This window comes from Heloderma suspectum, chromosome 6 (assembly GCF_057233095.1).
Source record: "Heloderma suspectum isolate Gila_16-S chromosome 6, 16-S_ref, whole genome shotgun sequence".
Lineage (NCBI taxonomy): Eukaryota > Metazoa > Chordata > Lepidosauria > Squamata > Helodermatidae > Heloderma > Heloderma suspectum.
This window is the reverse complement of record NC_139463.1, coordinates 72,780,332-72,795,183: the sequence shown is the minus strand read 5'-3', so window position 1 is coordinate 72,795,183 and position 14,852 is coordinate 72,780,332. Positions and strand designations below refer to the sequence as shown.

Sequence of the window (14,852 nt, the reverse complement as noted above, 5' to 3'; positions counted from 1 at the left end):
ATGGTAGTCCATCACCCAACACAGTGGCTAATTTTCAGAAACAAGAGGTGCCAGGAATAAACACCCAAAGGAATTTTTTCCTCCAATGCCAGGTTGTCTAGGGACTGGATTTCCTGTGGTTACTCGAGGTGGAATGATCTGTCATGAGTACCAGCAGCACTTTTTTGAGTTCTCCCCTTCCTCCTTCCTAACTTGTATTAAAACTAGTCCCTTGTCCTCCTGATGTCATCACATTGCATGTTTCCTTGCTGCTGACAACCAAAGATGTGAAGTTCTTGTGAGGAAACCACAGTGTGACCTCAAGAGACTGGAGAATTCAATCCTGCTGGAACTCCGTTTCTGATAATGCGCAACTCTGCCCCCAGTTTAGGGAAAGTAGCACCACACATGCTCAGAGGCATTACTTTTTAAAGTACTCAGTGTGTTCCCTAGCAGATCCATGGCACTGAAAACTGGTTCTGGGGCTGATATATCCGAGCTCCCAATTAAGCCCATGCTAGAGACTGCAAACCTGGAGGCAGCCTCTTTTCTCTGTAGTGAGATGTTACCTGAACTGAAAAAAAGACTGGCTCCACTCCCAATCTTGCCAATGCTGAGCTAGCAATATTTACTCCTCAACCCCACCTTAGCTCTAGTTACAGTCCAAACGCCTCATAAACAACCCTGATCCTACTTCGGCGATGCAGTTAATCAGCCCCAGTCGCTCACAGAAGATCAATGGCGGGATGACGGATGCCTGAGGAGAAAAGCCAAAATCAATCACAGGCTTATCGGTATATGATTGCTTGGCCCCATTATTAGTGCCGGAGTGTCGTACATTATTGTTAGTAAAATGGAGGCCTCTAATTCATAGGTGAGCTGTGTCACGCATTATTGGAAGGTCGCTTGACATGGGAGGGTTTTATACGTGGTCGCCACAGACATCTGTTTACCTCAAAAGTTGGCCCAGGGCCGAAAGCCGGCTCAGAACAAAATTTAGGACTTCTCGCCAGAAATGAAGAAACCTGAGCAGGGTGGCTAATTTCTAAAAGAAAAAGAGGTGCCAGGGTCCAAGGGTCCCTCAGGGCCCATTCATTTCTTCTGTGCTCTTGTACAGATCCCAAGCATTTCAGTGGCATTTTCACAGGGAACTGCCCAGTGGGTTGTGCTCTGTGAGTCAGATCTTTCTATTGCCCCAAGTGAGACAGCAGCATCTCATCACCCCATTGAGGTAGGAAGTGATGGTGTAGTGCCAGAAAGTCATAGTCTCTGTTGCTGAAATCTAGCAACCTTAGGCAGTGGGGGTTGGATCCAGACTTAGTTATTCTTAGAGTAGACCCATTCAAATCAATGGGGCTTAAGTTAGTCATGATTAACTCAAGTCTCATTGATTTCAATGGGTCTCCTCTAAGTATGACTATGTCCTCTTCAAATGACCTTAGGTTTTTCCTCCTACTTCCTCTGGAACATCAGGAACTGCCACAACTAGGGAAGGAACTTGTGTCCATCTTTTCCCAGAAGGGGAACTGTGTACAACTTCACATAGGTAGCATGGGTGTGACTAGTCAGGACTGAAGTTCAAGACTGCTAAGGAGTTGGTCAGGAAATACCTAGCTACCTTAAATGTATTCAAGTCTTCAGGAGCAGATGAACTGCACTCTAGGGTACTAAAAGGATTTGCTAATGTTCTCTCAGAACCTGTCTACCATCTTTCAGAAATCCTGGAGATGGGTGAGGTGCCATAAGACTGGCGAGACATGCAAATGTTTTTCCAGTGTTCAAAAAGGGAAGAAAGGAGGAAGATACTAGAATGGATGATCAAGTAGTCAACTTGGAAGCATCTTGATAACCATGCGGTGATTAGTAGAAGCCAGCATGGATTTGTCAAGAATAAATCCTGCCACACTAACCTTATCACTTTTTTTGAATGGGATACTTGCTTAGTGGATTATGGGAATGCTGTGGACAAAATGAATCTTGACTTCAGGAAAGCATCTGACAAAGTTATGCATGCTGTTTTGCTTAGCAAACTGGTTAAATGTGGGCTAGATGATAATACTGTCAGGTGGACTCACAGTAGATGGAAAGCAGTACTCAAAGAGTGTTCATCAATGATTTCTCACCAAACTGGATGGAGATTTCAAGTGGGGTGCTGCAGGACTTTGTCTTGGGTCTGGTACTCTTCAATGTTTTACTCAATGAGTTAAATAAAGGAGTGGTGGGAATCCTTATCAAATTTGTGGATTACACAAAATTGGGAGGGGTAGCTAATACCTTTGAAGACTGGAATAACGTTCAAAATGTCCTTGACAGAATGGAGGACTGGGATGAAACGAACAAAGTGAAATTCAACAGACACAAATTCAAAAGTATTGTTGTACATAGGCAACAATAATAACAACAAATCAAATGGACATGCATAGGATGGGGGATACCTGGCTTGACATGTAGTACAGGTGAAAAGGATTGTAGTCAATCACAAGCTGAACATGAGACAGCAATGTGATGTGACTGCAAAAAAGTCTAATGCATTTTAAATTGCATTAACAGAAAAGTAGTTTTATTTATTTAATTAAACCATAGGAAGTAATATTTCTACTTTATTCTGTACTGGTGAGACCACATCTGAAGAACTGTGTCCAGTACTGGATGCCATATTTTAAGAAGAATGGAGACAAACAGGAACAGGTTCAGAGGAGGACAACAGAGATGGTTAGGGGGTATAGAAAACAAGCCCTATGAGGAAAGGTAGAAGGAACTGGGTACATTTTACCTGAAGAGGAAACAGAGGGGGCACATAACAGCACTCTTCAAATCCCTGAAGGGCTTGGGCTAGATGGGTCTACATGCCCCCTCAAATTCTATGATGCTAGGATATTGTGTGACACAGAGGTAATGACATCCAATTACATTTTCCTTTGGATAATCTTCTAATTGTTAGGTTCTGTTCACACTCAGGATCTGACTGACATCTGGGATCAGGGAAGAGTTTTCCCTCCAGATCAGAATCCCTGGTTGCCCAGAATAGGGATATGCAGCAGATCTTGAACTTTATGGCAGGTGGTGGGACATGACTGGTTCTCTGATTCCAAGAACCAGCCGGATTCTGGTCCGTAATGTTTGTATCCTTGCTTGAGCTGCCTGCAGAGTCTAGGTGGTGCAGGGAGTAGGAAATTAGGAAATAGGTGCTTCTGGTTCGAGGTCTGCCAGTCCTGACAGCCTTGTAGTATTGATTGAATAAGACACATGATATTTGGCTCTGACTTGCAGCAGAGGAAGGCCTTTTGGCTATTCTAAATGTGGTGGTTCATTGCAGTTGCTCCGTGGTGAAGGTACTCAGAGGTACCTTCTTGCTTCAGGATTATTCCCTCTTGTTTCAGGATTATTCCCTCATTTCAGGATTAGGCCCTGATATTCAATGCTGGCTTGAGTGAGCCCTAAGGTTAGCTGCTTTACATGGGCTGCTTTTCGGGGGTGTGTGTGTTCTTTCTCTGCAAATTCTATATGTTTCATTATAGAGCCACTAGACAGCACTGTTGTACAGCACAATTATGGAAGTTCCCACTGCCATTAAAGCACTTGGAGAGAAAATGCTTCACTTTCCCTGGTCTTAAAAAAGCTGGGATAAAGATCATAAAACACGGGAGAGGCCCTGGAGGTTGATTATGTCAGGTAAAGGACGCACAAACTTCCGTGAATGACCAATCACGGACACACGATAAAAGCCTCATGTAGAAGAAGCCCTTAGATCAAATGAGACCATAAAGTAACTTCAGCCCTCATCTCCTCTAGGTCAATTTAATCCCAGCTGCTAGAAGAGGGAGTTTGGACAACCCATCTTCATCCTGCTTTTTCTCACCAAGGGCACCATTTGGGGGAGGCTGTGTTTCAGACTATATGTGATTATTTCTCAGAAGCACATATATCTTAAAGCCAGCCCACTATTTCTCAGCACCGAAAAGCCAAGACCAGTGCAAAGTGCTGATGGACAAAGACCTGTTCCAAAAGGTGACATGGGACATCTGTGGAGTGCTAAGTTCAATATGGGCACTCCACACGAGATTTGTAATTGGATAGTTGGCAGACACAAGACTGAACATGCCTACAGATACAAAAACAAGGACTGTACAAGTAAACAACATACAGCTACACACACATGTTCATGCCATTCATATTCTGTCTAGTAAGACCTGGAGTGGCTACTGCTGCAAACTACTGAATAGGCCTACCTATCTATTGTGCGAAAAGCACACGTTTCTTTACTTCTGGACTCCCCCTGCTCCCACACTAAATCTCTTTGCTCTCCCCACCATTGACTCTATAATGTTCCTCTACAGGAAAGTTTAAAGGATCAGATACCTCAGTCAAGATTTTGGGATTTCTGAGTAATATTCTAAATCAATTCTACAAGCATTAACTTAATAGCTGAGAAACACTTTGATACATATAACAGACATCCTTCTAAGTTATCCAGCATCTTATCGCCCTGGTAACCTTGGTGGCTGAGGTGCGGGATATAAATGTATTGAATGAATGAATGAATGAATGAATGAATGGAAGAAAGAAAGAAAGAAAGAAAGCAAGAAAGAAAAGCTGATGAGCCTTCTTTTTCGTGGAGATAGCAAACTCAGATAGCCTTCCATTCCTACTCCTGCCCTCACTTCAATCACATGCCAGTATCCCTCTTCCCTTTATTTCCAAGTGTTTACTTTCACCTCTCCTCCTCTGCTTCTTCTTTATGTACTCAAATGTTCCCAGCCATAAATCACAATTAGAATGGATTATTAAATCTAACGCTCCATCCCACCTACTCCCCTATTACTTCTTGACTATTAATATCAGGATGCTGCAAAACTCCTGCAAGGAGTTCATGGGAGAGAGGCAAACAGTTGGCAGTCTATTTCCAGGAAGAGGCAGGATAATTTTGGGTGCTGGACAGTGGAGACTGCAAAGATGGTCTTACTATGAGGCAAGGCCTCCTCAGGTGGCCCCCAGGCGAAAGGGCGGGGACAAGGTTTCCTGTAAAGGGTGGCTTGGATTTTCTTGAGTCATCAGAACCTCTCCTCTATTGAAGCACCTTGGCATCTGCTCACGGTATGGGCTTGATTTTCTCTTGAATTAGGCTTGTGGCACATACGGACCTGACTTATGTAACTCATCTTGGGGAGTGATGTCTGGAGAATTATATCTTGCAAGGAAAGTCTTCTAACTCTGGGGGGAGCTCCTCTGTGAGTGGACAGTGAGGACCCATATACAGAGATGATGGAATAACTGTCTGATGCATACTCTCCAAAGTCTGAAGAGCCCCAGATGTTAATAGCTGAAGTTGGAAGGAAAAAAGAAACATCACCTCACTGCAGCAGTCATCCAGTCATCCCTCCCAGTTTGAACATTTTCAAATGTTCCCTTTGAAATTCAACACTGAGGGATATGTTAAAACAAAACCCATTAAGACTTGCTTAATGACAAATTTAAGTTCAGAGTTTAATAGTTAAGTATCAAGTTGCAAAATTCATCATTTTTACAAGTTGTTTGTTTTTCTCAAAAGTCTTTCAACCCAACAGCACCCACAGTTGGGAAATGCTACAAAGAGCGCGGGGGGGGACGGGGGGGACGGACGGAGAATTTGCCTGAGAATTCTGCTCCCCTCCCATATTTTTCAAGTGCTAATATATTTGCTTTGGTTCCATATAGAGAGTGCTTAGTTAAAAAAAAAATACTTTCAAGCATTTATTTTGTCTTTTCTTGAACTTCCAGCTGGAGGACAAATCCTGTGTAACTGAAAAGCTTGCATGCTGGATTTGAAACAGTGGCTTGTCCAACTAAAAGATATTATTTAGTCACCCTCCAAATTAAAACATAATAATGCTAAGTGACAGCTCTTAAACAGAATAAAAGCCATGGGGGTGGGGTGGGGAGACATGCCAGCTCCCGTAATACCAGTTTTGCTGCCTTAGGAAGGAGATGGACTTGATGATCTTTTGGTCCATCCCAGTTCTTTTTATATTTGAAAAGTGCTTTGCAATCATGATACTGTTTATCCTCACCCTGCAAAACCACCACCACCACCACCACCACCACCACCAGAGAAACCCTAACCAAATTCAGAGACAATAGCTAAAGCTGCAGCATTTCTCCCCTCCCCCTCCCCCATCACCCCAAGCCAACGGGATCGCAACATCACGTGGCACTGCTGTATTAATATTTATTCCATAAAAGCGTGGCTGCTTCGTACCACTCCGCTGCGCCGCTCTGACCGCAGTGCCAACCCTCAGGCACCGCAACACAATTTGGAAACAATGTGACGGAAATGTTTAATCTGTGCAGCCCATCTGTGCTGCGTATTTCTCCACATCTCCCCGAGAGAGGCGCCTTTGAATCTCCACACTGCCTTTAATATTCTCCTAAATCATTCCCCCCACTGCACTTCAAGGGCCATTGCTACAATTTCACAGGTTCATCGAAAGTGCACTGGGGAGGGAGGGGGAGGTTCCGGGCGGGGGGGAGGAAGCAGGGGTAACAGGGCATTAGTTTCCTGAGGTTTTTTGAATTTTATTTTATAATAATTTCTAGGGATTACTCTTACTCATGCCCTTTGGAAAGAGGCAGTGGGAACACACCCTTAATAAAGGCATCATGCTACAGGCATGAGTAAGGTTGCTTTACAGCAAGCTAGTTGTGAATGGGGGAAAACACTACTTCCTAAGAGTCCAGGTCTAATTGGCTATCTAATTTTAGGAGATAAGCAATTGCCTGTCCTTTGGGTTTCAGTAGGAATGTCTACTATGGGCAGGTCCCACTAAGCATATGAAGAAAATCACCTGGCTTGTGAAGCTGAGATTTGGGGGTCCATTTTCCCATAGGTGTCCAGGGCAGCCACTACCAGAGTAACTTGCTCATACGAGTCAGCAGACCAATACAAGTCTCACAGACACCCATGCACCGAGCCACCACACAGACCTGCTGTATCAGGCATGCAATAGCTGAGTGTGTGGGTGTGGGACACAGCAGCATTCATCCAGTAAATCAGTAATGCATGTGTAATCCCATGCATTATTCCACAGGGGGCATGTTGTACCTCAAGTTTGTGCAAGAAGCACTCCTTATCCTCAAGCCCAGAACATGCACAGTGTTCTGCTACTCATGGTTCCCTGCTCTGGGGTGATTTGAGTAGAAACAGCGGCTGGTTAGTGCCTCAACTTAGAGCTGCTTTACACATCACTTAGATTGGCAAGGCTGCTGCTGCGGCCTCTGTGGTTGATCCCATCCCACTCTAGGAATATATAGAGCTTCTGTTCATCTGGTTAGGGGTTACTTGTGTGTTTATGCAACATGCCAATGACAAACCTCAGTAAAAAAGTAGATTTCCATCTGCCTTTTCAGTTACACTTGTACCTTCAGTTACACCTATGTTAGGGATTGTGAGCAGAGAACCAATGGAAGGGGGAGAGAGGCATTATGCAAATTCATTAGCATGGAGAACAAGGAGTGATTCTAGACACACACACACACACACACACACACACACATAGAATGTTCTTGGCACATGGATGATATAATCAAGATGTTCCAAGTTAACCTTTATAAATCATGTTGAGATTCACAGAACAGACAGGACAATGTTTTAGATAGTCTGGACCCAAGCCTGTATCTCTTCAGCCCCTGGCTGAAAACAATAAGGCAGAGGGTGTGAACTCAGAATGGGGATATTTTATTGCCTGGTCTTATGGAGCTTCCCCAATCTCCCAATGAGAGAGAAAAAATGATCAGCTCTATTTGGGGCAAAACCCCATGGTCAGAGGGATAGAACAGAGATGTGTCTTACTATCAATGCAGATGTACTTCTTTCTGGACTAAGAGAAAAGTCAAAAGCCACACAGCAAAGTTCCAGCTCTCAAGCCAAATGGATCTAAGCCTGGCCAGTAACCAGACAGAAGACCATACAAGATCCCCACATACATTGCTCTGAACTCCTTGGAGTAAACGTGGAACCCAAGTGATAATAAAAATAATAAATTTATATGTATAACTGCTCTAACCTGACCTTTAGAAGCAGAGAATATTGCAACATATAAAACTGAGACGTAATAATATTATGTTATTACATTATAGCTTCGAAAATAGACTTGTAAAGTATAATATATCTGTAAAAGCACATCACTGAAGCGTACTGCTAAAATAAACTTTACTTTACCTTGGCTACTAAATTCTTACCCAACCAGGAAACTTACATTACTGTCAAAAGTTGTTCAGGCTTTGATTAACCTCAAAAGGGAGTTCCAGAAGTGTGGAAAAGCCTGGGGAATACCTCCATGAGCCGCTTGTAGTTTGAACTTTGGAGGGTGCTCTTTACTGAATGTAAGGATCTCATCTCTGATGAGATACAGGGAAGGAGGCAGTCTTGTAGGCATTAAGGAACAAGGCTGTCATGGGCTTTACAGGTCTAAAAATACTTTAAATAAATGAATAAATAAAGCAAACATCTTCAGCTGTGCCTAAAATATGCCTGAGACACCCAAAAATAATATCTGCAAGTTTGCCAGATGCTGCCTAACCCCAAAATTTCTGACCCATAGTAGTCCAAAAACTAAAAAAAGGCATTCTGTTTTCAACTCCATTTTCTCAGCAGCAGATTTCAGTGGAAAATTAGTCTTTCCATTCATATTTCAGCCAGCTCAATTTTTGATGTCAACCCTTCAATACTCCTGCTTGAGTAAAGGCCCTATATGTTTTTATGCATGCATGTTTTGCTCCTGGTCATATTGCCTCATGGGTTAGAATATCATGAGTATACAGATGGGCTAGTGTGAAAAGACTGGACTAATGCAAGGATACATAGTGCTTGTTCATGGAAGTGTAGTTTGTAAGTCGACTCTTTGAAACCATGGTGGATTTTGGAATAGGTGACATAATTTTCAGAAGGATCTGTAATATTAATATCTAAATTGTGTTTTTTGGAAATTCAGTATAATGTTAGCTGATAGTCTATTGATGGAATACAAAACAAACAAGCCTGACCTATCCACATTTTGGCTTGTCAGATTGTAACGTTTGGGTTACATGCACATTTCTAGTCCTGTAAGAATACCCTCAAGTTTCAATACTCTGAAATCTAGATTTCATCCATGAGATGTTGGCTTTTGCATTTGTAAGTTTTGCTTGGCTTGAGTCAATTTTTCTATGCCCAAGGTCAAATTTGACAATGTCTAACTGCTTTGAATTGGTTGTATTTTCAATTTCTACCAATATCTGTTGGAGAGCTGATCCAGAAGTATGTCCAGAGCAACTCTGAACTAAAGCAAATGTGAATCTGTGAACCACAAATTTCAAAGCTCCTGGGGTATCAAGGATGCCCTTGACTTGAACATAAAATGTTAAGTTGTCCTTCACAATCTCTCTGATTCTCCCATGTGCGTGTCTTTTTTTTTATTTTCCCACAGCTGTATCTTATGGCTGCTGAGAATCTGTGTGTGTGTGTGTGTGTGTGTGTGTGTGAGAGAGAGAGAGAGAGAGAGAGACAACTACAGAAATGAGACAACTATGTTTGGATCCAGATTTCGTCATAATTTGAATAGACTCACTGAAACCAGTGGGATGTAAATTGGTCATTATTAACTAAAGTCCCATTAATTTAAATGGGTCTACTTTAAGTATGACTCAATCTGAATCCAACACATAAAATGGTGTGCCTGATCCTTCATGCCAATTACAAATTTGAACCAATCAAGTACAGAACATGTTAAAATAATGGATACAAGGGAGAGCAGCAAAAGTTGTATGATGTATAATTAAGCAATAGTTTTGTGTGAAGCTGTGAGTCTTTGTATGAGATTAGCAGCTACCTTTAACAAATAATTTGTAGAAGTATCTATTGTGTGAGGATTTGAGGAACTCAGGATATCCACTCCTTACAGCACGGATGTTCTGAAGAAGAGGCATCTCCTAACAATTCTGCATTTCCTTAAGGTATTCCACTGTTCAGTAGGCAATACAGTGATTTACCTGTCTCTCCCCCGCCCCTCCAATTCATGGGGCTGATGAGAAAAATTGTGGGAATACTGTGAATAGCATAGCTTGTATAAATAGCAGGGCTACCTCTAGGTTTTTGCAGAGCCGGCCCTACCATTAGGCAGAGTGAGGTAGCCAGCTCAAGCAGCAGATGCTGGAGGGTGGGGGGAGCAGCAGTGACGTGTTGGAGGGCAGAGCTGTGTGTGTACCATGGCCTGCCCTAAGATAACCTGCTACCCACAGCTATGGTGGAGGATACTGTCCCATTGCCAGTGTTGAAGTAAGATTCAACTAACCAAACCTGTTGGCTTCTCTACATGGAACTGGGGCGGGGGGGCAGGATCTTCTCAAAATGTCTTGGGCCATCCCTGTTTGTGGATGTGGCCCTACTTGTGTGAAAGCGTACCTCCCCTCACTTCCTCCCTCCTTCAGCCCTTGAATCACCCTCACACTGCCCTCCTGAACACCAGGAGGACAGCAAGGGAGATGGGTTTAGGAATCAGGACCAGTCTGAGGCTTTACTTGATGATGCCTTCCAGTATCCATGAGCCCCAAGCAGCTGCCCGATCTAGCCAGATGCTGGCACTGGCCAGGACAATGGACTTGCTGCTTTGGGGGTAGTGATGAGGTCCTAGAGGGAAAAGAATGCTGGAATAATGCGCTTTGAGAGCTTTTGATCTCTCATTTTGAAATCCAAAGAGGTAAAAAATATACATTCTACATATTCAAAAGGAATGAATGAATCATGTTAAGAGCTGCGATTGTTTCAGCAAAGCCTGTTCACGTACGTGTCAGGGGATGGGGGGGGTTGGACGCATTCCGGTTTGCCAAGATTTTCAGGCTAGTGCTGTTCGTTACATCATCTGTTCAACAGAGGTGTTGCTATAGCAGCTGCTTATAGCTTCATTTCCTGGATACCCCCCCAGGGGGGTGTCACAGCCGGATCCACCTGCTCTTTTACCCTACCCTCGGCGGGGTCATCTTAAGGTCGCCAAAATAAATGAACGCTGTTGCTAATGATCTGTTTGCTGGCTGTTTATGCTCCGCGAGTGTCAGGGGCGCTCACATTTAGTAAACTCATTATGGGTCCAATTAGACTTCACCATTGCTAGATATTTAACTCTTTTTTTCCCTTTTAAATTAGCATTTTAATAACATTCTATCCAGCAAGGATGGGGGGGGGGGGGTAACAGGGAACAAAATGACCATTTTTCACAGACAAAAACTTCTTTAGCCGTAGGTGGAACTTTAATAGCAGATCTGCAAGGGCGGCATAAGAACAGGTCCACCTTCTGCTCACCCCCACCGTCGAGCCAGAGAAGAAAAGATGGACTGGGGCGGGGGGGAAGGGGGGAAGATAAAGGAAACATTTCTATTTGCTTTATCACACACTCAATTTCCTAAATTTGTTCAGCAGCCAATTATTTTCAGCGTTAACGTCTTGAGCCGCTCGCATCTGATGAAAATGAGCAGCCATCAGAGTTAAACTTTGGAAGTGACCTGTGAAGGGGTTTGGAATAATTACGTAAAGGAGTCAATTTATTTCAGATTCCCCTGGCTGGAAGAACAATCCAAGGGAAAGAGGAGAAGTAAGAAGGGGGGAAAAATTAAAAGAATCAAGTGCTGATTAGATGATTAGAATTATCAAAATATCTCTTGACTGAAACCTCCCGGAGGGCCACTTCTTTTAAAAAGGTCACTCCAATTATTCCAGTGTCGTTTCATTCCCTTAGATGACTGTGTGGAGCAATTTCTCCACCCTCCCCACCCTCAGCAACCTATAATGACCAATTCTGTGATAGAAAGGGTTATGGAAAATGAGGCATCACATGCACTAGTTTTCACCAAGGACCAGTCAGTGGCTGTTTTAAAGAAATAAGAATTACTTGGCTGGGTCAAACCAAAGTTCACTTGCAGAGCAATCCTACGCTTCTTTACATAGAAGCAAGCACCGCTGTGTTCAATGGATCTTACTCCTAGGAGTAAGTCTGCATAGGGCTGCAACCTTAGGGCAGCACCCTCTCTAAAAGAGGAAAGTTAGATGTACCTGGAAAACTCCCAAGGAAGGCATGATTGAGAAAGCTGTCCCGTTTGGTTTTGGCATCTGGTAGACAGAGATATATCATCTTTGAACATGGAGGTTTAATTCTAGCTATCAGAACTACTAGCCATTGCTAGATCTGTCCCCTAAGAATTTAATCTATTTAAATATCCATTTACTTGCCTTGAACTTGAGCTGTTCATTATTTTATGAACCTATGTCATGCCCCTTCTTGTCTTTTTTGTATGCTTAAAGGCCCTGATTATTACACCTTTCTTCATAAGTGGGTGAGCTGATCCTATGACTGGATGACTCTTGAACATCATAGATTTTCTTCCACGCTTACTCATTTTCATATTATGATGAGGCAAGCATCTTAAAAATGTATCTGCATCAGCCTTGTGCATTTTAACATTGGGATTGTTGATTGTGGATGGAGTCTGTCCTGAATGTCAGGGTCTATTCTCAAGACCCAGATCCATCATGGCATATGCTGCACAGGCCGACCACCAGCAATAGCACCATGTGTTGAGCCTGCTGTGTGATGGCTGAAGCCACCTACAGATATCCACACGGATCAACTTTTTGTATGCTACTTCAAGAGTGGCTTTCCTGAAGAGACATGCAAAAAGCCCATTAATAATAATAATAAACTTCCTCTAATTAGTTGCAGCACGTTCTGTACATGATTTCAGTCCTGCTCTTCTCATGTAACAGAATGAGATGGTAGATGTGATCTGTGAATGCTTCCTCAAGTTAAAAAAGAAACTCCTTCCTGCAGATTAAATCTAGCAAATCAAGGAGAAAGATTCTAGCCAAAGCAACTTCCTGCTTGGCTAGCTTTCTCCTTGCAGGAAGAGTTTCTGTGTGTGGAGTGGGAGAACATTCAAAAGTGCTCCTCAATCTGCAGTTAAAGTGGTACTAGCTATACTACCACATCACAATTCTACCATCTCATTCCCACTTAATTCTGTGGCTTGTCTAGATCTCATGTTATCTTTACAACAATTCCATAAGGTATTATTGTTTCCATATTATAGATAAAGGTAAAGGTGTCCCCAACCAGTCGTGTCCAACTCTAGGGTGCGGTGCTCATCCCCGTTTCTAAGCTTCCAGTCTGCAGTTCAGCGTCTTAACCACTAAGCCACCGCGGCCCCCATATAGGAGGGTGTTATTAATGTGGTAGCTGCTAAGAAACCATATCCAGGTAGTCCGGCAACATATCACATCAGAAACTCCAGACAAATGGATTGCTATCAGGTAGTTCTGTCCCATGCCAGCACTTCAGTATCATCGGGGCTGCTGACACTGGGGTGGGAAGCAACCATGTGACAACAAGGTGGATCCATGCACTGGAGTCCCTGTATATTACCAATGTAACATGGAGCCTGACCACAGGTAAAGATTTTCTTTGGGACTGCATCAAGTTTCAGAGGGTTAGCTGCAGTACTATGTTGTAGCAAGAAACACAAAGGGTATTATGGCATTAGCATATGAATTGGGGCTTAAAAAGAGGGTTTTGCCAAAGGCCACCCAATGAATTCATGGATGAGCTGAGATTTCAACTAGGGATTTCCAGTTCATAGCCCCTACTCTTAGCCACTACACAACATCAGCATAGTATCCCATCTGAGTTATGCACAGTTTATTTATTAATTCTATATCCTGTCTTTTCTCTAAAAATAGTGCTCAAGGTGGACTAACAATAAAATACAGATAAAACAACAAAGATATAAGTAAAACATTAAAACTCAGCAATTAAAAACACATCCAATAAAAACACAAATAAAAACACACAAATAAGAAAAAATAACAGCACCCACCAGATTAAAAGCAGCAAATCAGCTCAGACGCCAAATGTTAATCTGAATAAAAATGTCTTTGCCAGTTGGTGGAAGGACAAAAGAGATGTTGCCCATCTCCACATGACAGCTTCAGCATGTGGGCCCTGTGGCTAGAAGTTTGTGCCTGCAGTTGCCACCATGCCAGACACTGGTCTTAAGTTCTGGGCTGGTGAAAAATAATGGTAGAAGCCACAACTATATTAAATTCCACATTTCACCAGAACTCCAGAATATTTTGCTGGTGTTCTATGAGCAATTTCACATGAGAGGCTGCCACTTTCTGTAAAAGTTACATTGTCAAGAAGATAATTGCATTATCTTCTGCTATGGGTGAAGATCGATTTGTAGACCAGTGGGGCTAGTCTGGGAATGCCCCCACTTCATTCACTACAAACATATTCTTTTATCTCCAAGGCCAACCTCTGAGAGAGAGAGAGAGAGAGAGAGAGAGCGCGCGCGCGTGCGCGCGCGCTGGAAAAACAACAACCCTGCTTATCAAAGAAACTGTCTGTGAATGGTGTCAATTGGCTAATACTGTAATATCACCAAGACATCTTTCCCCACAATTCCCAGGGCTGTTTTGCAAATCTTTCCATGTTGTTGTTGTTTAATTAAAGCAGATGAATGTGTTAACAAATAAAATTATATATGCTGCTTTAAAAAAAAGTGGTACGCCCACCTGAAGATAAGTCAGATAAGGTGGAGAGATAAGTCAATGAGCTGATCAGGTGTAAGACTGTAAGTTTGTAAGTTTGTCATACAAACTGTGAAGCCAGGAGGAACCTGTGCTCATGCTGAAGGCAAATAATCCATTGTGTCTTCTTCTCGTCAAATATTATGTTTGTCTTCACCCTACAGGCAATGTGAGGACTGTGGGATGCTATTAAGGGCAAGCAGAGTGGAAGGCAAGCAGGTCTGCACCCTGGGCCACAACCCATTTCCATGAGACTTGTATAGGAGAACTTTCCCATGGATTGTGT

General features: G+C 42.9%; 1 protein-coding gene across 15 annotated transcripts in view; it reads right to left on the bottom strand.

Moving 5' to 3' along the window:
• SKAP1 (src kinase associated phosphoprotein 1) overlaps window positions 1–14,852 on the bottom strand; it is a 433,456-nt gene that overhangs the window by 26,183 nt on the left and 392,421 nt on the right. For 3 of the 15 annotated variants that reach the window (XM_084804851.1, XM_084804854.1, XM_084804856.1), the window contains one exon: window positions 4,989–5,299. The exons of the other annotated variants lie outside the window; for them this stretch is intronic. In XM_084804851.1, coding sequence (XP_084660977.1) covers window positions 5,162–5,299 — 138 coding nt within the window. In that variant the 3' untranslated portion in view covers window positions 4,989–5,161. Of the gene's footprint in view, window positions 1–4,988; window positions 5,300–14,852 lie in introns of those variants that run through there. 15 annotated transcript variants of the gene reach the window in all.